Source organism: Mytilus trossulus, chromosome 3 (genome assembly GCF_036588685.1).
Source record: "Mytilus trossulus isolate FHL-02 chromosome 3, PNRI_Mtr1.1.1.hap1, whole genome shotgun sequence".
NCBI lineage: Eukaryota > Metazoa > Mollusca > Bivalvia > Mytilida > Mytilidae > Mytilus > Mytilus trossulus.
In genome coordinates this window covers 6,706,603-6,730,202 of record NC_086375.1, presented here as the reverse complement: position 1 = coordinate 6,730,202, position 23,600 = coordinate 6,706,603, and the positions used below count along the sequence as shown (strand labels likewise).

Below are 23,600 nucleotides of genomic sequence, written 5' to 3'. Positions count from 1 at the left end.
CAATAATTACCATATTTACTGGTTTAAATATAACATACTTTGGATAAATTTAAATGTTCAAAATGTATGTTGGATGGCTGAATTTTTCACCTTTTCGCGTGTTCGCGTATTCACCTTTCTCTTTGAAAATTAACGCGAAATCGCAAATTTGAGAAATCCACAAAACAGGAAATCGCAAAATCGAGAAATCGAAAGAGCGAAATAGAGAAATTGAGAAATCGGGAATGCGGGAAATCAAGTAATGTAGAAATCGAAAAATTATTTCCCGTTTTCGCTATTTTTTCTTTATTTCTCGAATTTAAGATTTCACAATTTCCTGATTTCTCAATGTCACAATTTCCTGATTTCCCGATTTATCGATTTCGCGTGAAAGTGAATGTAGAAAACGCAAAAACGCGAAAAGTCGAAATGACCGCATCCGGCCACCATAAAAATGCATGGTGAGATGTATATATACGTCTGTCTCGTTAAATACGTTCTTTTGCGAACAGGATAAAGTTAACCTTCTGGATCACCTACGATGACCACCGATTTTGAGTGGGGTTCGCAGGTGCTCCGGAGGGTTAACTATATCTGTTTCCAGTAATAGTAAATCATATTGCGGAAAAGAGTAGACATCGACGGTAAATTCTCAATTGAAAAAAAAAAAAAAATCCCTCTGTATAAAACGGGATTTGGGTGGGAGTGCTCTTTGGTTTCAACCCATGTTGTGTTTTGTTATCTGTTGTTTGTCTTTTGGTCATTTCTCGGGTTTTTGGGTTGTTGTTTTTTTTATTTGGTTATTTCTGGGTTTTGTTTTGTTTTTTGTCATGACATCGTCAGTTTCAGTTTTTTCATAGAATGATGAGTTTAAATGTGCCTCCGATATTATTCGTCTCTCTTTTATTCTTGTTTTGATTGAATAAAGCATCCATAAGTAAAACAATTAAAGAATTCTAAGTTATCAACACTGAATCAGTCAACTGATTTATTGACATTTGTCAGTCTATTAAAATTTATTCTTCACGGTTTTCAAAATTCCAATAGGGAACTATTCATTTATTGTTTATTTTCTTTCAAAAGTCCTTCAATTATTTATTGATTAGTTATTTAATTGATTGGTTGATATTGAACATACAAGACTGGGAATTCAGTATGACTTTTAAAAACAGAATAGTGCTTTTTTAGTTAGCCAATTACATCTATAGCGCTGTATGCATTTTTGTTTCGATTCAAAAATGTAGTAACATATAAAGTCAAATGGAAATTTACTATACGGTATGTCTTTTTCATATTGTTGAAGGTTGTACAGTGATAAGTTTTTATATTTTAAAATTTTCCTTTGTATAAAATTGTACCTGATTTGGTAGATGGATAGTTTTCAGTACATAAAGAAATTCCGGTAAAAGAAATCGCATCCCATACCGATATTGATTTTGAAAAAATTACGAAAAACCGTGTAACAAATTTTGGAAACCCCAATTTGACTAAACACATTCAAGATGGCGGACCAATTGATTGCTCGACATTATGTTTACCAAATGTAATTTTACAAAATAGATTATAATTTAAGATAATCAGTTTATTGGTATTTGGCAATAATATTTTACGGACAGTTCTGAATGAACTGTCGATATTTGAAATGCAATATTAATTCGCTCATCAATAATTTCAGGTGATGTGAGTACGCGGTCCAGATTGCCTTCGTGTGGAATCGAATAGTACAAAGGATTTCAGCATAAATTAAACTATACCAATAAGTTTAATAAACAAATAATAGCATACAGAAATGGCGGACACAACAAGCACACGTAGACGTGTTAAATTGTACATGTTAAACGAAGAACGCCAGTGGGATGACCAAGGCACCGGGCATGTGTCCTCCATTTTTGTTGAAAGATTGAAAGGAATGTCACTTCAAGTCCGATCTGAGACGGATGGTTAGTTTGTTAATCTTTATCATTAGATCTCTGTTAACTTGTATGCATTGACATTCCTATACAATATATGTCTATTCCTCTGATACCCCACAAGGGTCAATGACCTTTAGATTCAATCATAAATTCAGTTTCATCAGCATACATAAAAATTCAATGAAACAAAGTTAAAATATCAACATATATAACAAGGATGATATGACCATGTACTTTTTTGGTCCAAATAATTCTGTCAGCTGCAAAGATTTGTTATTTTAAAAAAATTTCTCTGTTGATGCAGCAAAATATTGCAACTAAAAAGGTACAAGACCTAAATTGCCATTTATATGAATACTTGTTCCATGCGGCATATCACAAGAAATTAAAAAATAATACAATACTAACAATGGCCAAAGCCTGAATATTATGAATTAGGGTTTTAACCTCACAACCCTATTTCATAAAATAATCAAGAGCAAGTCCAAATTTGTATTTTTCCCAAATGCATGTAATTTGTAAACATATACAAATGTAAGTATAGGCTTTATTTTATTCTCCCAAATAAGTACCTGTTGTTTAAGCCCCAAGACTTATATTTTCAGTAACAATGGAATTTGTTTTATTTATTACAGGAACTGTTCTCTTGGAGTCAAAGATTCAGCCTGATACCATGTACCAGAAACAACAGGTAATGGCACAATTTGATACAGGTTGTTGGAAAATTTCCATCACTTTCTTTTTTTTGTCAAACATAATCAACATGAAAAATAAAAAAAAAATAAAAAGAGGTCATGCATGATAGGGCCTATATTAATGCATTGCTTGTTTCCCCAATCCTGACCCTGCCAAGTCAGGTGCTGGTAGGTAATGCAGGGAGGTAATTTTTTCCCCCTTAAAAGCTGGATATCGGTTGATCTGGCAATCCTGAAAATTAGAAATGAATAAAATAGCCTGACTTTGTTCTGACAATATTTTATTTTAGGCCCAGGTATATGTATGCCGGTTTAAAGTGACTAAGACTCAATAAGACCATAACAACTTATATACAAAATTTGACAGCATGTGAAGTTATTGTTGTTTTATACCCAAGACACTTGACATATTATATATATTTTAGGAAACCTTGATAGTATGGTCAGAAGCAGCTAACTATGACTTGGCATTAAGTTTCCAGGAACAAGCTGGTTGCCTTGAGATTTGGAGGAAAATTTGTCAGGTAAAACATCTCAATTTAGATTTAAGTATGCATTCTCTAAATGTGTTATAAAGCTGAATTACATATTTTTATTGTGTTACAAATTCTAACTAGTTCAGTTTACCAATTTAAATTTTTTTCTTTTCCTATACAAATTCAAAATAGTGCAAATTAAAGGCAATATTATAGTTTTTGGCAATGAGGACATAAATTGATGCCCTTGATCTTCTGTCTGTATTTAGTCCCATTTTTGTATCTGCACTATAATTTAAGTTTTCCTCATCCAAATTTTATTTAACTCTTACACAAAGGAAAGAACCACAACATCAAGACAGAGTTCAAATTCTGGCAGTAGAGTTAGGTCCCTTTTAAACTTAGAAAATTGTAAAAATTAATAAGGAGCTTTCATCAAAATTGTGAAGGGAAAAAATCAAAATATTTCATAAATTGTGAAAAATTCCCTATCTCTAATTTTGTTGTTGAAACAAATTTTAATAAAGCATCTCAAAGAAAGTTTTTTATAATAGTGTCATGTATGTGATTATAAATTTTTCAGGTACAAGGAAAAGATCCATCAGTGGACATCACACAAGATTGTTTGATCGACCATGGTGAACATGATGAAGAATTTCAGGAAGACAGCACTATAGAAGATGCCCCAGACGCTGCTCAGGAGATCGAGTTACCTCCCTGTGAACTTAGCAAACTAGAGGAGATATGGAATATATTTACAGAGTCATCTATTCAATCTACACCCATACGCAAAGAAAAACTCTCAATGGCCATTGAAAACAGTGGCTATATCAAAAAATTACTGGATCTGTTTCACATGTGTGAGGATTTAGATAACATGGAAGGACTTCATCATTTGTATGAAATATTTAAGAATATATTTTTATTGAACAGAAACGAACTATTTGAGATCATGTTCTCAGAGGAAACAATATTTGATGTGATAGGAGTGTTAGAACATCAGCCATCATCGCCACAGCCATCACAACACAGAACATATTTAAAGGAGACGGCAAAGTTTAAACAAGTTGTGCCGATGACAAACAAGGAACTTCTGAATAAGATCCACCAAACATATCGTGTACAGTACATACAGGACGTCATCTTACCAACGCCCTCTGTGTTCGAGGAGAATCATTTATCGTCATTAACGTCATTTATATTCTTTAACAAAGTAGAGATTGTCAGTATGATACAGGTTAGTGCATTGTTTGAAGCTTTGGCATAGTAGCCCACAGGTTTAATTTTGGTACCCAATATATATAGTTCTATACATTGTACAAGAAAAATAGAAATTTTAGTAGCTCTCAATTTTTTAGGGTTATCCACGAGTGGATCCCTACTTATTTCAAACCCAGTAGTATTATTTCAAAATGTTAGTACATGTAAGGATTCTAAGAGAAGGAATCAGGAGAATCATCTATGGTATTTCCTCTAACAGTTGGGACTATACCACACTCACCTTATTTTGGTGATATTTCACCCCTTCCTGTTTGAAAACTTGTAAATGGTGGAGAGCCCTACTCGTAAGCCATATATATTCTTGTATGGGACAAAAAATCAAATCAAATGAACATGGGACCATATAGGAGCTTTGTTTTGGAGACTTCGTAACAGCATCCTGTTACAATTACTTCCTGTTTCCTTGGCTACTATTCCTTATTTCTTCAGCATATTTTGCCTTTTCAGCAAAGAATTCAATGTTGGAAAGCATTTTATGGATCTGTCTGACACCTTATTAGTTTTGGCTAATACTTTTATTTTTTTGATAAAAGGGATATTAACTTATGAGTACAAGTAAGAAGCTGTTGATGATTTGTAGACTTGAGATAACATGAATTTATTTTTAACTTGTGTGTGATTTTTCAGGAAGATGAGAAGTTTTTATCATCACTGTTTACACAGTTGACAAGTGACGACACAGAGGAAGCTGTCAGAAGAGATTTAGTGCTATTTTTGAAAGAATTTTGTACATTTTCACAAACACTGCAACAAGATAGCAGAGAATCATTTTTCAAGGTACAGTATCCATTCCACTAGGCCTAAATTAATAAATTGCTTGTTTCCCCAATCCTGACCCTGCCAAGCCAGTTGTGGGTTTGCAGGTAGGAAAATCATTTTATTTTTTCCAAAAAGCTGGAACAATATAGGTTGATCTGACAAGCCTTAAACTCAAAATGAATAAAATAATACTTGACTTTTGACAATAAAATGTATTAAAATGAGTAGGACCGTTTTTACAGGATCGGTTTGGATTGGGGAAGTACACAATATTTTATTTCAAGCCCTACATGTAGGTGAATCAGTTAATTATCTCTCTTGCTGGTGTTGAGTTTGTAGAGTGAATCACTGAAAACATGGTAAAATCTTTTGATTCCAATTGACGATCCTAGCATACAAACATCTAGTATTAAATCATAAATTCAGAGGAGATTTTTTGAGTAATCGCCCACAATCACCTGCATTTACTCTTAAGAAAGTCCTAATACTGAGAGTTTTTGTTTTGCATTCAGTAGTTAAATTTTCTGATATCTTATTTTACCACTTAAAATAAAGAATACAATTAAGTCATGATATTATTACAGCGTCTAATAATTGTCAATGAGACTGCATTCTGACTACACAACAACAAAACAAACAAGCAAAAAAAGACATCTATTTATTTCTTTACATGTATCCTTGTTCTGTAGAAAGACTGTTTCTTGCACCAGCGAAAGACATTTTTTGAACATTAAAATAATAAATAGCATGAGGATAGAAACAAACATCATGCAAAACAAAGAATTTATAAAAAGAATACCAATAAAACCATTCATCTTTTTGATTGTGTAAGATATTGTACAAGTGGTTGATTAATGGTTAATGAATATCCTTTGATTATATTTCATGGTAAGCAATAAATATGGCTAAGAAAATCTTTGAAAATGTTATAAATGTTCTCCAAATTGTGTTGGTTCGATACATCTATGAAGTGAGAGTACTTCATTTATCAGGAACTTAATCATCTGACCATTGGAATATAATTACAAAAAGTTTACTGTTGTGTCATTTTCTGTTTCTATTCATTTCAGACATTGTCATCTTTTGGTGTTTTATCAGCTATAGAAGTCATATTAGTAAGTATCGGTATGAATTATGTAGTATGTACAATGCATCTACTTTTTGAAAAAATAATGATAGGTGTGTGAATAAACTCATCATATATACCAGTAATTAATTTTGTGTTTACACCAGATACGTGTTTCGCCTACAAAAGACTCATCAGTGAATCCAAAAAAGTTTTTTTTAAAAAGGCCAAATAAAGTATAAAGTTGAAGAGCATGCCAATCAAATTTCCCAAAAGTTTTGCCAAATACAGCTAAGGTAGAAAAATGTATCGTGGTTTAACAATGTTCAGCATTTATGTAAAAAAAAAAAAGTTCATGAATCGTGAAATCAGAGCAGGTCTAATATTCAATTACTTAAGAAATAAATAATCATAATAACACATAAATTTCAATATTTAGTAACTGTCCGATGAGATATGTAATGTGTATATTTCTTTCATTTTTAGGGACTGGATGATCCACAAATTAAATCAGCTGCAATAGATATATTTTCATACATTGTGGAGTTCAGTCCATCCACTGTCAGAGAATTCATAATGAAGGAAGGTCAGAAACAGGATGATGTAAGTTTGAGTGACATGCTTTCATTATAATTGGTCCAAAAGGACAGGAAGATGCAAGTTTGAGTGACAGGCTCCACATATAATAAAGGGTCGCCTAAAAACAGACTATGCAAGTTTGCATGACAGATCTCACTTTTAAAGGGTTGCTTAAAAATATAACGATTTAAATTTGAGTGACAGTTTGAGTTTGAATGATAGGCTTCCTATAGGATAGATACACAGATCAAATTTGAAACAAATCTTTAAAATAAGACCATGAACATTTAAATATATTCTGAAATCATTTCCTCAATTAGAATTAAAGTTGTGATTGTTTTGTGGACAAATTTTAGGTTGATCAGATCTTAGCCCAATATATATTACAATGTTGAGTCTATAGTATACCAAATCAAGTATCAAGAACATAATTGGCCCTCAGACCATTGTGAGATGTAATGGCTATTCCAAAATTTATCTTATTGAATGTGGGTGTTTGCTTGTGTTCTAAACTGGAACAACCCTTTTTACTTAGATTAAATGCTGTTGTTTTGTATTGTAGGATGATTTACTGGTTAATCTGGTGATAGATCAGATGATCAATGATCCGGATCCAGGTAAGTTACCAAAAATCATAAACAGTATTGTTTAGGGGTAATTTAGGATCCAAGTGAAGTCCATCAAAATTTTATATGAAAGCTTTACTGCATCACTAGATAATCTATTATTTATACATGTTTGTAAGGTTGCTTATGACCTAAAGCAAACTTAATCCAATATTTGTGAGATACAAAAATGCTAGAACTAAAAAGGACAGCCATAACTTTCTAAAATCAAGATTTGCATGATGTAGTTCCACTATACAATTTGATAGTTTATAAACTAAAAAAAAGTTGAATTTGGCTGTTATCAAAGATTGGCTCCATATATGTTTCTTAAAAGATTTCATATCTCATTAAACATCCTAATATCCATGATAAAAGGATTTAACTTTTAATTAATCAGAATTTCAGATTAAAAACTTTAAATTTTCTGGGAAATCTTTTCCAATTAGCTTTTTCTGTCCAATATAATGAGAATTGTTGTTCTTGATTATTTGATTCGTTTCTGATGTTTCCAATTATGTCAAATTCTAGAATTGCACATGTTGTTTTAATTTTTTATGTTTTATGTTGCAGAGCTGGGAGGTGCATTACAGTTGATGGGTGTTCTTAAACTACTGATAGATCCAGAAAACATGATAGCTACATCAAATGTAAGCCTAAATGCTTACTACTTCAATGTATGTTTGTCTTCATTCTAAGTCATTCTAGAATAACTGAACAAAGCTAGGTGAAATTTCTCCTTTTATCTACTAAGTAAAGTATTCATGTAGGTTAAGAGATATTCCTGCAATGCTTAAATTTTACATTTATAAATCGCCTTGAACTTTGTTGCTATTGGCAAGGACAGAATATTTTTAGGACAGATTTTATAATTTCTGATAGAGTAAATGGCTACAATGTATAAATTCTAATATTTTTTTATTGACATAGTTTTTTTAGTGTACATGTTTTTGATGAAAGCTTGATTTATTTCATAGCCAGTCTTAATGAAGCGTCTCTCCTATAAAAATGTCAACAAAAGTGGATTGTTTTAAATTTAAAATATTCTTGAATATCCAGACAAAATTATGTTTTTTTAAGTAAATATATTTTATAAGTAAAGCAACTGCTCAGTTATTCTAGAAACATTCTTTTCACTTAAATATTTTGTGTAACATCATCAGAAAAATTCTATCAGAATCGTATAATATCATCATAACTTTCTTCTACTGTAGATTTGTTAATGTATGCTAGATGCTACCGATCAAATACAATTCTCAAGTAAGGGTTAAGAATTCCAGGAGTTAAATACTAAAAGAAACTAGAGATTTTTTGTTTACTCTTGAAGTGAGAAAATAAAACAAAGAAATTAAAAAAAATTAAGATATCTTGAGAAAAAAAAAATAGTTATTTTAATGAAAATGCATTAACACATTGTTTTTCTAATTTACTTCAACTGAACAAAAATTCTGATTTAAGAGTGATAAAGTTTATTTTTTATTTATCTGAGTGAATTTAGTAATTGTATTAATCATTGCTTATCATCCTCATATACTGATATCTATTCTAACTCAACTAATCTAAGGTTTATTTGTGTCAAAAGTAATAAAATATTGTTTTAACTGCTTTTACAAATGTTCAAACACTGGTTCAAATTTTGAACCAACCATTCATACAGGTTTATCTGATAATCACACTTGCCAACAAACATGTCTGTCAAAACACCAAGGAGATCGAAAACATGAACAAATTTAAATGTGAACTAAGTGTCATATTGTAAATTTCACTTAATTATACCCCCGCTTTAAAAAGGGGGGGGGTATACTGTTTTACCTCTGTCTGTCCGTCCGTCCGTCAGTCAGTCCGTCCCATGATACTTTCGTCACATTTTTCTCAGGAACTACAATACAAGGATTTCTGAAATTTGGTTTCAGGGTTTATCTAAGTCAGCTATACCGTGTGATGCGTTTTCAGATTGATCACTTGGCAACTTCCTGTTTACCAAACACTTGTATGATTTTACACATGATAGCCAAGTTGAAAATTTTCGTCACATTTTTCTCAGGAACTACAATACAAGGATTTCTGAAATTTGGTTTCAGGATTTATATAAGTCAGCTATACCGTGTGTTGCGTTTTCAGATTCATCACTCGACAACTTCCTGTTTACCGAACACTTGCATATTTTTGCACTAGTAATATTATCCACTTGCGGCGGGGGTATCATCAGTGAGCAGTAGCTCGCAGTTTCACTTGTTGTACCTCTGATAGCTAATTAGAAGCTGAATAATGAACTTGATCTGCAGTCATTATGATTTAATGTTGTATTTGAAAGATACTACAAGTTTATCTTATATTGAAAGGTTTCGGATAATTTCTGTGTATGTATCTTACCTTTAAAATGAAAGGGTTAATGATTATCAAGATATTTAGTTGAACAGCATGAAACATTGAATACCTTGTGTTACCCAATATTGAGTTGTTTAAATTTTATCTATATTTATAAATATTAGTTATAGGCCCTTTTCCATTGTTTTAAGAACAGTTCAGTACAACTCATCATCTTATGGATTTTCATCATATCTTCAAGTCAAACCTCTTATTTAATGTCAGTTGATTGATTGTATTTTTAATTTGTCCGTATGAAACATGTTTGTGATTTACGGACAGATGCAAAGATATTTACTAGTGTTCTTATTTATTTACAGAAAACAGAGAAGTCTGAGTTCTTAGTGTTCTTCTACAAACACAGCATGCATGTGTTAACGGCACCATTATATGCCAACACATCAGAGGGACGCTTAAGTAAAGGTGAGTGTAGTGTGAATGTGGTGAGGTGATATTTCTCAGAACAATGACAATAATCATTCTTCCACAATTTAAGAAATTTTGAATGTTTTTGACTTGTTATCGTAGGGCTGTTCTAAAAATAAATGAAGGGTGAGTGGGTTGAAAACATTGAACAGGCTTGTTCTTTTCCTTCAAACAGTAACTGTTGTGTTTGATATTTTTCAAAACTAAAAACAAAGATAATTCTTAAAAAATAAGTCTTTGGATGTTGGATGGGATGTAGACAAAATTAAACCACAGGGCTCACGCTACCAGGCGACTTGGGCGAAGAAGTCGCTTTCCCCGACCCCCAAAAGCGAAGACGAGTCGCCCTGTTGTTTACGATTCCTCGCTTTCAGTCGCTTCCTCCATCGGACATTATCAACTTTTTAATGATAATTAAAGAAATTTAGACATAAACGATTAATTATCTTATGAAATGAGGTTGAAGCATCGTTTTTGCAGTGTGTAGCAGGTTATTTGATAAAAATACAACTTTTTATCATTTCTTGCACTTCCGAAAGTTCTGGTGCTTGTTACTCGAAAACGTACATCAACCTAACTTTCGGCTGCAACATAAGTTTGTTACTTCATTTTAACTTGATAAAAGTTGCCCCCAGTAAATGTTCAATCCATTTATTGCATTTAAAAAAGTCATGATCCTTTCCAAATAACTTGTCAAACATCGTTTATTTTTGTAAATTTTCTTGCAATCGTCCGCCATTGTCCGATTTCTAAACTACGGATCGGAAACAGACCAACTATGACCTAAATCCGTATTTTTAGAAAAAATTACTACGGACGCACGGATGGAACAGCTGACAGTAGAATATTGATCCCAAAAGGAAAAAATATGCATTCCACACGCATTAAAAGACTTTTGGTTACATCTTAATAAACTCATCATTGATTGGTGTATATGATTCCCTATAATTTATATGGATTGCTGTAAACTATTGTAAAGTTGCTTAACTCTTAGACTATTACACTAATATCATTAATATATTATGGCCCAGCTTACCTTTATATATCTTTTGATGAGAAACACTGATTTAATACACAAGATAGTTTTTAATTAAATTGTAATTGATATATTATAAATTCTTTACCTTTTAAAAAAATTTTTTTTTTTAGTGCTAGACATTTAGTTGGTAGTTTCTCACAAGGACCTTAGTAAAATTTAAACAACTTTTAATTTGAAAAGGTACTTTAATTGAATACTCAGATATGAATTGAACAATATAAAAATAACATAATTTACCATTGACCGTTTATACTACAGTAAAATCCAAACATTGTAGCGCACTGCGCGAATGAGCACTTCTCTTTCAAATCTAACCACTTCTCCCTATCAGTTTCTAAAAGAGAAGTCACTTCTCCCTATAATTCTGAAGTAGTGTGAGCCCTGAACCATATAACAAAATATCTTTGACAAATAAAATAAGTGTTATTGTATTGTTCTCTTTGCTGATATTCCTATCTATATGATTAGAAACATAAATAAAATTATTATTGTTTTTTTTGTAGATGACTTCCAGTCAGCACAGCTACAATCCCTGATCTTAGAGCTGTTAACATTTTGTATAGAGCACCATACATTCCACATCAAAAACTACATTATTAGTAAAGATTTATTAAGAAGAGTTTTACTGTTGTTAAAGTCACGTCACAGGTTTCTGGCATTGTGTAAGTAAAACATTTATTAAGAATATTTCTTCTGTTGTTTCAGCCAAGCACAGGTTCATGGACTAGTTTTTGAATGCTCTGAATAAGACACACTTTCACCCATATCTAGTATTTTTTTTATGGTTTAATAAATTTGTTTCAAACATCGCCCAGTCATAGAAAAGTATTTGTAGATGTTTTAAGGCTTCAAATTAATTGTTTTCTGGAACTGTGCTATATATTATTCAGACTGAAGTATCTTATTTATCAACAGCTCATGATTCATGGATCATGAAAGATTAAAGAAATAAAAGATTGCAATTCATTATTGAAGAAAACTCCCAACTAAATTTGAAAAATAAAGATAACTCTTAAACTCAAAGTTAATTCAAAGTGGCTTTGTTTATTTTCAGGTGCATTAAGATTTATGCGTAAAATTGTTGGAATAAAAGACGATTTTTACTACAGATATATCATCAAAGGAAGTTTATTTAAACCAATCGTAGAAGCTTTTATAGAAAATGGCACAAGATATAATCTCTTTAACTCTGCAATCATTGAATTATTTGAATTCATTAAAATGGTAAGACATTTTTAATAAAATAGTCATTACTGCAAAAAATGGATTGTTTTGTTGCATACAAGTATTATAAGGATTTTTTTTAAGTAATTGACATGAAATTTTGCATGATTTTACATAGTGCAAAATCTGGCTTAAAGTATTAATTTATAAATGGCTGAATTTTTATCAACATATTACAATATTTTGGATAAATGAATTAAGTTTCAAACCTGCCAGTTCAAATATTAAAGAACATTTACATATTTGATGTATTCTTGTCATACTATGGAAGTGTTCAACAAGTTTTTACTTTACTTAAACATATTTTAGAACCTTGTATTCAGGAAATTTTTAAGACTAATTTTATTCAAACCATAACAGAGTGTTATGATCCACTTTCTGTTAAAACCCAAATAGTTCATTAAGACAATAAAATATGTTAAGACAAATTGATGTTTACTATACAAATATTGTTTTTCAGGAGGATATCAAGTCTCTCTGTGCTCACATAGTAGAAACACACATGAAAGAACTAGAGAGTGTTAATTATGTTAGTACATTTAATTCCCTCAAGATGAGATACGAACAACAACAAGATGGCCTCAAGGACAAATTATTTGATAGGTATGTTGATAAAACAATAGTTGAAAAGAGATTTTTTATAGAGCCTGTTGTTATTCAGTTGAAATCTTCAATGCTTGGCAAAACAATTAGTCAGATTATTTTCAAATACAGTATAGCGGGTTATTTTCGCGGGTGTAAAATTTCCCGATTTTCATTGAATAAGGTATACGAAATATTTTTGCGGTTATTATTTTGTTGGTTTCGAAACTGTTTTCAATATATTTGCATGTACACTTTTAAATTGGCGGAATTTATTTTGGCGATTTTGTTCTCTCCGCGAAAATTTACACCCCGCGAAAATAACCCGCTATACGGTAATACCTCTGAAGCCAAAAAAACTGGTCATAAATAAGGAACTTCAGTCCAAAAAATATGTCCAAGCCTTAGAATGATTTAAGCTTGCTGAAAAATTTAAATGATAAATGTTTCCATATGACTCACATAAAACTTCTTTAGTTATAATCCTAGGTATCCTTGCTGAGAAAGGTCACACAGAGTTCTAATTTTACCAACTATACATATCATTAACATAGACTTTGACTTGTGATATGATTGTCAATAAGAGAAATATCTACCATAGTTCAAATGAGGTGGTAGTATGCAATTATAGATCACGTTACCATCTTCAACAATGAGAAATTTATGGCTATGTATATTTATATCCTATATATAATCTATGATTTTGAGAGTTATATACCACATATTATATTAGAATTCTTAATTTATAATTGGTTGCTTTAATAAAATTTTGTGTCTGATATATTATAAAAATATCAAAATGGCTAGGTTAATTAGGCCAAAAAAAAATAAAGGTCTATTTCCTGTTTCCCGACCGACCCTGACTCAAACCCCCAACCCTAGATCTTTTTCAGAAAAAAACGTTACCAGTCTGGAAAAGTTCTATATTTTACTATGTCCAAACAATCAATATGGCTACTCCCTGCACAAATGTGCTACAACTAAGGTTTAAAAAATGTCAGCACTGCGAGTATTATTCAATTAAAGCTTAGAGTTTAAATCATTTTGGGGTACAGAACCCTCAACTAACTGAAAATCTGACACAGTGAGTGAAAAAAAAAAAAATAATAATCCCGACCTACCCACCCTGATTTATATGCCTTGGAAGCAGGAAACAAACATATATTTTTTTTTGGCCTTAAAGAAAATTCCATTTGATCAATTAGATATTATTGAATTGTTATTGTACTGTTGTACTTGCTGACTAAACAACACATTATTTTTTCCTTCAGTACATCAGTGTTGCGGAATCATCGATATCGACGAGATGCTAGGACACTAGAAGAGGAGGAAGAAATGTGGTTTGATGAAGACGATGAAACTGAGGACTTGGATTCCCTGGTCCCTGTTTCTGATGTATTAAGATCTAGTTTAGATGCAGATTTTGACCATATAAACAGATATATAGGCAATAGAAAAGGTAATGTCAATATCACTATATAGGTTAAGTGAATAATTCATTTGCAATAATTCTTTGCTGATTTTGACAAAACTGAATCAAACTGGCTGCTAAAAGCAAATTTTAATTTCACTTTTATTAAGGGGCCTTGTTGGCCAGGTGTTCAAAGTAGTTCTAATACTGTAATCACTGGCCAGTCAACACAGGTTGTTAGTATGAGCCCCAATTGTGCAGGTACACTTGATTTCAATCTTAAGTGACTAGGATTGTCAGTTTTCTTATGGAAGGTCAGCAGTTTTCTCCTGTCACTCCAGCTTCCTCCAACCTTAAAAAATGATGCCACAAAACCCAGAAAGTGGCATTATAACACCAACAAACAGTCAATCAATCACTTTGATTAATGTTTTAACAAACAAAAAAAATCTTATTTATTTATTTATTTATCTCATAGCTTATGCTCTTTATTGGTATACAATTATAACACAGATCATGTTTAAACACTTTGATCACTAGGATCTGACTTCGCCATTCTACTTTCTAGATCCTCTCATTAGTTGTAATGATACTCACTTTCAAAAAGTGGGAGGCAGAAATTTCATTGACTGATTTAATTAATAATATTTCCAGATTAGAAAATATTAGAGAATGTTGTCAGATTCTTGTAAGGAAAGCCTGGATGCTGGATTTAAATTTGAATAAGATTCGTAGATATGGATGCGTTGTGCAGTAGATATCTTAGTTTTTAGATCCGTCAAAAGAATTTGTTTATTTATATTTTACAGTCAATAAAGACCAGTCGAGAGAATCACCACCAAGGTTATTTAATAACAGATCAACATGTATAAACATTAACCTCAGAAACAACAGTCCAAACACGAGTCCAGTAGGTAGTCCTGCTACATCACCGACAGGAAGTCCAACTATACCTTGTCCTACACCAAACACATCACCGATTACACCTTCAGAAAAGGCATTAGCTGCCAAAAGGGTAAGTTGCAATCTAAGATTAGCAACAAATGAAAAACTGACAAAATTGAAATTACAAAACAGTTTATCAGAAAAGGCACTAGTTGTGTGAGGTTCAATTTAAAACTTCAATTTCATTGAGATAAATTTGTCATAAATACAATGATTAAAATTTTATATTTACACCAGACTATAGACCAGAGTTGTAAACAAAACGATGGGGAATAAACATTGGTCTTTATTGCCAATAAGAGTTTAAATTGGGGGAAAAAAAAACTTTTTTTAACTGCTGTTTATCATCTAGATGTTTATTGAAAGGTCTTTGTCAGTGAGGCCAAAATAAATAAATAGTGTGTTTCCTATTTCACCCTGAAAAAAATTAGGTAGGGTAGGTAGGTAAAACATTTTATTTTATGAAGACTTTTTATTTTTTCTGTCGATGATAGCATAAAAAGATTCAAATGAAATCATTTCATGTGCCTGAATGCTTCTTTGATATTTATAATAGTACTTAATTAAATTAATCTACATATATTTTCATTAATAATAAAAAAAAATCCTTTCAATTTAATGTTTTTGTGTCTGCAGAAGCTAAACTTAACTTTAAGTTAAGCGTATACATGTTAAAACAGATTCCTACCCTCCCCCACCCCCTTTTTAGCTCACCTGGCCCGAAGGGCCAAGTGAGCTTTTCTCATCACTTGGCGTCCGGCGTCCGTCGTCGTCCGTCGTCCTGCGTCCGTCGTCGTTAACTTTTACAAAAATCTTCTCCTCTGAAACTGCTGGGCCAAATTAATCCAAACTTGGCCATAATCATCATTGGGGTATCTAGTTTAAAAATTGTGTCCGGTGACCCCGCCAACCAACCAAGATGGCCGCCACGGCTAAAAATAGAACATAGGGGTAAAATGCAGTTTTTGGCTTATAACTCAAAAACCAAAGCATTTAGAGCAAATCTGACGTGGGGTAAAAATGTTCATCAGGTCAAGATCTAACTGCCCTGAAATTTTCAGATGAATCGGACAACCTGTTGTTGGGTTGCTGCCCCTGAATTGGTAATTTTTGGGAAATTTTGCTGTTTTTTGTTATTATCTTGAATATTATTATAGATAGAGATAAACTGTAAACAGCAATAATGTTCAGCAAAGTAAAATCTACAAATAAGTCAACATAACCAAAATGGTCAGTTGACCACTTTAGGAGTTATTGTCCTTTATAGTCAATTTTTAACCATTTTTCGTAAATCTTGGTAATCCTTTACAAAAATCTTCTCCTCTGAAACTGCTGGGCCAAATTAATCCAAACTTGGCCATAATCATCATTGGGGTATCTAGTTTAAAAATTGTGTCAAATTACCCCGCCAACCAACAAAGATGGCCGCCATAGCTAAAAATAGAACATAGGGGTAAAATGCAGTTTTTTGCTTATAACTCAAAAACCAAAGCATTTAGAGCAAATCTAACAGGGAGTAAAATTGTTAATCAGGTCAAGATCTATTTGCCATGAAATTTTCAGATGGATTGGACAAACTGCTGTTAGGTTGCTGCCCCTGAATTAGTCATTTTAAGGAAATTTTGCCGTTTTTTGTTATTATCTTGAATATTATTATAGATAGAGATAAACTGTAAAGGGAAACAATGTACAGCAAAGTAACACCTAAAAATAAGTCAACATGACCTAAATGGTCAATTGACCCCATAAGGAGTTATTGCCCTTTATAGTCAATTTTTAACAATTTTCATAAAATTTGTAAATTTTAACTAACATTTTCCACTGAAGCTCTTAGGCCAAGTTCAATATAATGATATAGATAGAATGATTGTAAGCAGCAATAATGTTCAGAAAAGTAAGATATACAAACACATCACCATCACCAAAACACAATTTTGTCATGAATTCAAATGCGTCCTTTGTTTAATATTCACATAGACCAAGGTGAGCGACACAGGCTCTTTGGAGCCTCTAGTTTTTAGTAGTAGAAACACTAAATCGTTGCTAAGCAGCAGCCTATGATTTATTGAGGGGCAATACTCTTGCACCCTCTTTATTTAATAAACAGATGTGTTTTGATATTTGACAGAATTTAATCTTTAGGAGTTCTGACAATATTAAAATTTCAGGATTTGAGAAAAAAGTGAGAATCTTTTGTCTTTATATTTAATATATGGAAAAACATGGTAGATTTATTTTCCATCTCTAGTCATGCTGGTATAAACTGTTCTGGGATCAGTCATAGAAAATTTAAAAGAATAAAAGTAGACATGGTGCAGGGGCAGATTCATTTATAAATGAACATGAATCATACACCATGTCTGTCTACTGGGGAAAGCTTTCTATTTCTTGTTACACATTGTCTGGCTCTTGTCTGTCATCATTATAACTCAAACTGTCAAATCCCCAAAAGCATATTATGTCTGAGAACAATGTTTTACAACATTGGTAAGAGAATATTTTACACAAAAGCTGGATTGATTTTAGCAGTCAATTGATCTTATTTTACCCTTAAAATTATATGTCAATTATGGTCTTGTCAAATGTTTTCGTATGTCATATAAAACTTTTTTGCCCATCATGTTATTCTTAAAAGAGATTCATCATATTGCAATAATCCAGAATTGATGTCATTATATTTTGCAAACATGTGATCACATTTTGCATATTTGACAGCTAATAAATAGCTGCAGCCATGCTTGTTTATTTAAAATCTTGGTTTTTGAAACGCTTGACTTATTAATATTGGTCGTTGCTATCAAACGTTTTGAAGATCTATAGTTTTCTTAACAAATAGTCGGATCCGGACAGACTGAAAAATCCGGATTTTTCATAATTTTTTAAATTTTGGCAATAAAAAGTTTAGGGTCGGCGTCAAAAACGGAGGTAGGGTCGGGAAACCGGAAACACACTATTAATTTATTTTGGCCTGAGCTTCTCTACATGATCTGAAAGACATTTATACAGGAGATATCACAAATTGTGCTGATGACTTGCTATGCCATATACAATCATTTCTTGTCAGACAACACACATTAACACTATTGCAGCACTACCTCAATTTAAACAATATTGAAGCCACGAACAAAGTCTTTATAATACAAAAATGTTAACAAAGTCACTTATTGTTATTATTGTTGAGCCTTCGACTTTAGTCGAAAAAGCGAGACTAAGTGATCCTACTTTCCGTCGTCGTCGGCGGCGTCCACATATATTCACTCTGTGGTTAAAGTTTTTGAAATTTTGATAACTTTCTTAAACTATACTGGATTTCTACCAAACTTGGACAGAAGCTTGTTTATGATCATAAGATAGTATTCAGAAGTAAATTTTGTAAAAATAAAATTCCATTTTTTCCGTATTTTACTAATAAATGGACTTAGTTTTTCTGCGTGGAAACATTACATTCACTCTGTGGTTAAAGTTTTTAAAATTTTAATAACTTTCTTAAACTATCCTGGGTTTGTACCAGACTTGGACAGAAGCTTATTTATGATCATAAGATAGTATCCAGAAGTAAATTTTGTAAAAAGATAACTCCATTTTTTCTGTATTTTACTTTTAAATGGATTTAGATTTTCTTCCAGTTAACATTACATACAGTCCGCAGTTAAAGTTTTCAAAACATTAATTAGATTCATTAACTATCCTAGATTTTTACCAAACTTGGACAGAAGCTTCTTACAATCAAAAGATAGTATCAAGAGGAATGTTTTTATTGATTTTTTCCTCATTTTTTGTTGAGCCTGCGATTTACAGCAAAAGTAGGCGAGACACTGGGTTCCGCGGAACCCTTACAAATTTTTAATTAAAGAGCTGTCATTCAATTGTTTTAAAAATTTTTTATCTTTTGTTAACAGTTAGGTTTAGTAGGACTAGAGAACTCTGACTTTAATTTATTTATTTTATGTTAACAGGCAGGTTTAGTAGGACTTGTGGACTATCCTGATGAAGACTCTGATGAAGAGGAAGAGGATTCAGAAACCCCCACAGCTAAACGTCCACGACTGGCAACGTAGTGATATAACATAGTGATAGAAAGACTTCTACGACTTAGCTAGCCGAGACTGTGTCTCTGAGAATGGTGCTAGATTACCTGTGATTTAAGGGTCCAGAGAAAAGCCCCCGAATGATGGCTGTGGTTTGTGCCAATAAAGGACTGCCTTTGAAGTGACGTCTGACCCTTGATGGGTAAACGGCTGGGATCATCATGTCATGTTTTATCAGAATGAAGTTAAATATCTGATCTCAATACTTTCATTATCATATTACTCTCCGGTAACTAGGTTATCAGGTTGTTAACTCAATACTGCCGGTCAAACTAGTGTACTACTTCTTTTTCAGGTGATAATAGAATAAGAATGAATTGGAAAGAAAAGATTTAAAAATCAAAAATATCTTCCCCCTTTAATATGGGTAAATTAAGATAAGTGATTAGTATTTTGCCCACTCGCTGTAATTATTTATGTATTTATTTATTATATCATTCGGTTGATATCCGTCCTTTTTAAGAGTTCTCTTATTTCACATTATGCCAAAATTGCTACCATGAATTAATTCTTTATATTGAACTCTAAACTTATCATTGCATTTGTACAATTATTAGCATTTAAGTATTTCTGTAAGTCATGTTTCATTTATATGTACAAAGCACACATTGAGTAATGTATTGTTAACTTTGATTTATAACATCTAATAGGAGAAATTTGACATTTACTATTGTTCTTCGATAAGAGTAAAACCAAAATTATTTAATTTATGTGCTGTACATAAATAAATGAGGAAGACTTGTTTAAGTAATTAATCATTATTGGGTTAATTCTGTACTAAAATGCTTAAAATGGCCCTATTCTGATCTTTATTTTGAAATGGCATATTTAGACCATTGAAAGATAGAATTTGTCAAACATAGGAAAATTCCTTCATAGATCTGAAAATTGTCTATTTGTTTGTGCATGTTATATTTTTGAAAATAAGAATTTAAAGTATTTTTGTTCAAATGCTGATATTGTTTGTAAAATGTATATGACAGAGTCACACTTAAAAGTATTTTCTGACCATTAAAGATAGTATTATATGTCCTCTTCTACCTGAAAGTTTATTTTTTAAAGCAGAAACATATATAAATTTTCAAACTGATAAGTTTTAATTTTTTTGAGAAAAGTCTCTGAAATTTTACATTCCTTTGAAATATACTAAGGTTTAGACTGAAAAATTGCCTCAACTAAAATTCAGCAAGAAATAAAGAGCAAAAAATAATTCTAGCAAAACTCTACTGGTTGTGAACTTCTGTAGATATCAAGAGAAAAATGCAGAACTCTTCTTTAGGGAGATATAAATGTAGCAATCTGAATGAAAACATGTGTTCATTTCTATAAATACATGTATATATACTGATGTTTTTCATGATGATCTGTAGACAAACTTCAGTGTATTGATTGCTGAGATAATACTGTTTGATTGTCTGTGAATGTTTTGGGTGTGTTGTATTTCATTCTATTGTCAGTATATGTTTCCATGTTTTATATAAAAAAAAAGATATTGCCAACTTTCCCTTTTATTATATTTGCAGAGTAAATTTTGAGAAGTTGAAGCAATATTCATAGGATTTTAGTATAGAAGAGTCTTGGAAATACTTTAAATAATTTTAAAACTATGTGCAATCAAAATACTTCAGCTCATTGCATTGTTGCAACAATTTTACCCCGATGCAAAATATTTCAATGATTGTAAAAATATAGAATGAGGCAATACAAATAAAAACTGAATTGAATTGTAAGTGTTAGCCTTTTATGGGAATAGCTCTGCTTGTAACATGAATAATTAAGGAAATCTTTTTATCATATTAAAAGCACCTAGTACACTTATTCAACTGTCAATTGGCAAATATTCAGATTCACATGGAAAATTCATTATTTATTTTTTTAAATATCATTTTACAACTAAAGAACATTTATTTTAATTTCAAACTTGACTTTATAATGAAGGATAGTGAGAAGAAGCAGCAAAGATTTGCTTCAGTTTAATGTGAGGTTATATTTATATGAAATGAAAGTTGTTGCATAGCTAGAAGGTATTTAAAAATCATGAAAATTGAATATTTTGTCATTTGATTGTTGACTGAACTTTTATAAACTGTTTGAAATGATGAATAAGCTACAAGAGAAAAAAATCAAGATAATGAATACTCCTACTATACATTGAAAGGGTAATGTGAGGATAAAGGGAAACTTTCTTGTGATAATTTATAAGATATTTTAACCAGTGTTAAATGTTCAAGTAAGGGTTGAATCTGATTACACCACTGATAAAATGTATGGTAATTAAGTTTTCTGAATTAAGGTCTTTTATTAGCCTGATATACAGAAAGGTTGTGAAATTCTTAACACAATTTTAATAGGAATTGATATACAAAAACATGTAACATTTTAAGACCAAACATTCTAATGGAGAAGAATAATAATGTTAAATTTAGAATAATTTCACATGTAATTTCATTTAAATTAAACCATAGAACATTCCTGTATTAAAACTTCAAAATAACAATTTAATATGATTCAGCAGTTTTCATTTACAACTAGCACCAGTGTTAATGAGTCTTCTTATAGGGTTCCTATGATTAAGACACTCCATCAAATTATCTATTGTTGTATTCTGACCATCTATTATCTAGTCAAACTACCTGGGATGTTTCAAAAAGAACTTATTCTATCTTAGGTATTTCATTAACTATCTATAATGGTGTCAACGTTTGACAGATCTTAACACCTCTCACTGAATGTTATAAATACAATAAAACCTAGTTCTCAATTTGTTCATTGTAAACAAAGATTGAAGCCCTTTAGTACTTACACGTATCATCAGTATTTGATTTGAATTGGTTCTGAATATCACAGGATGACATTAAAATTTCCCCATATTGGGATTAAATCATCAATAGTTAAATGTAGTACAAAGTATTCCAGTCTTTCTATGTATGCTAAGACATCAGTCACTTACAGTACTTAAAACATCAAATCTATTACACAAGATCTGAATATCATATATCTCTTAGGAAAATAAAAATGGCTACTGACTGACAAGTTTAATACTTGACTCTACTTAATAACAGCTATCTATGGGAAGTATAAAGTATTTTAGTATTGAGAACACCATTGTAGAACTTCAGGCAGCATGAAAGAGAATTATTTTTGGCATGAAATGGTGCATGCTCTGTTTTATTGTACATAACCATACACATAAAGTCAGCATTTTATCAAATGAAATTTTTATTATAATGTAAAACATGTTGAATTATATGAAAAAACTAAAAAAATAAATGCAACATGAAACAGATTTTGATTTATTATTCTTTATTGCCTTCATAAACCCAGAGAGAGTAGGAGAGATGTCATGATTTATTATGGCATCATTGTTTGAAGTATTGTGGTATCACGGTGTGGCCATCTGTCAAATTGTTATGAAATGCCGAGATATCACTTGTCTTTTCCTGCATTAAATTTTGTCATTCTTAATTAGGGACTGGACGACATCAAAAGTTCAATGAAGGATAAAAAACATAATTCATATAGTTTTTCACTGACCCCCCCCCCCCCCCCCCCCCCCCTACCCCCTTCTCAACTTAATTTGGGAAAAAATTGATTGACCAATTAGGATGTATGTAAAATCGGTGTCAATTTAAACAAAACTTGCAGCAGTTTGACCCCATCCTTAACTATTTGAATAAAGTTTTTTTATCCTTCATTGATTTTTTTATGTCGCCCCTTATCTGAAAAAAGATAAAAGAGAACATTAGGAACCAGCCTAAAGATTTTCATTCATTAGAGTAAATGAGGTTTCTCTTTTTTGTCTTGAAATATTTGGCAGTCACATGAATGCTGTCAAGGTCATAAAGAAAATCTTTTCAATGGTTGATTGATAATGTCCCAAAGGATGAAGCTTCATTTAATTTTGAAATAACTGGGTCAAAGGTCACACAACAATTAAGACTAGAATAGGGACAACAGTAAGTTCAGAAAACATTATAATGTCATTTTGAAGTATGTGCATTATTCACCAAGCTCAGGTTAAAATGCCTCTTGGAAAAAAAACCAAGACCCCTTCTAATTTTTGGGTCAGAAGTTAATGGGTCAAGGTTAACTGAAAAAAAAGTTACTGAAATAAAGATTTTGAGGTGTGGATCAGAGTTTTACCAATCTGGTTGACAATGCAATT

At 31.5% G+C, this 23,600-nt stretch overlaps 1 protein-coding gene across 4 annotated transcripts; it reads left to right on the top strand.

Moving 5' to 3' along the window:
- Nucleotides 1-1,435: 1,435 nt before the first annotated feature.
- Nucleotides 1,436-22,721, top strand: LOC134710063 (serine/threonine-protein phosphatase 4 regulatory subunit 3A-like). Of its 4 annotated transcripts, none has more exons than XM_063570232.1 (17): nucleotides 1,436-1,522; nucleotides 1,655-1,919; nucleotides 2,528-2,583; nucleotides 3,013-3,111; nucleotides 3,647-4,300; nucleotides 4,972-5,121; nucleotides 6,174-6,218; nucleotides 6,656-6,772; nucleotides 7,311-7,365; nucleotides 7,927-8,003; nucleotides 10,041-10,143; nucleotides 11,689-11,847; nucleotides 12,240-12,409; nucleotides 12,870-13,012; nucleotides 14,263-14,450; nucleotides 15,212-15,417; nucleotides 19,304-22,721. In XM_063570232.1, exons 2-17 carry the CDS (start codon nucleotides 1,769-1,771, stop codon nucleotides 19,403-19,405), a joined length of 2,475 nt encoding a protein of 824 aa, XP_063426302.1. In that variant the 5' UTR covers nucleotides 1,436-1,522; nucleotides 1,655-1,768; the 3' UTR covers nucleotides 19,406-22,721. The 4 variants fall into 4 exon arrangements, with proteins under 4 accessions (XP_063426302.1, XP_063426300.1, XP_063426301.1 ...); XM_063570230.1 differs by having other exon boundaries at nucleotides 7,927-8,030; XM_063570231.1 differs by having other exon boundaries at nucleotides 7,921-8,003.
- The last annotated feature ends 879 nt before the right edge of the window (nucleotides 22,722-23,600 follow it).

Coding starts and splice junctions, on each gene's coding strand:
- LOC134710063 (XM_063570228.1), top strand. CDS start 1,769: ATGGCGGACACAACAAGCACACGTAGACGTGTTAAATTGTACATGTTA. Junction 3,112..3,646: donor TTTGGAGGAAAATTTGTCAG/GTAAAACATCTC, acceptor TAAATTTTTCAG/GTACAAGGAAAAGATCCATC. Junction 4,301..4,971: donor AGATTGTCAGTATGATACAG/GTTAGTGCATTG, acceptor GTGATTTTTCAG/GAAGATGAGAAGTTTTTATC.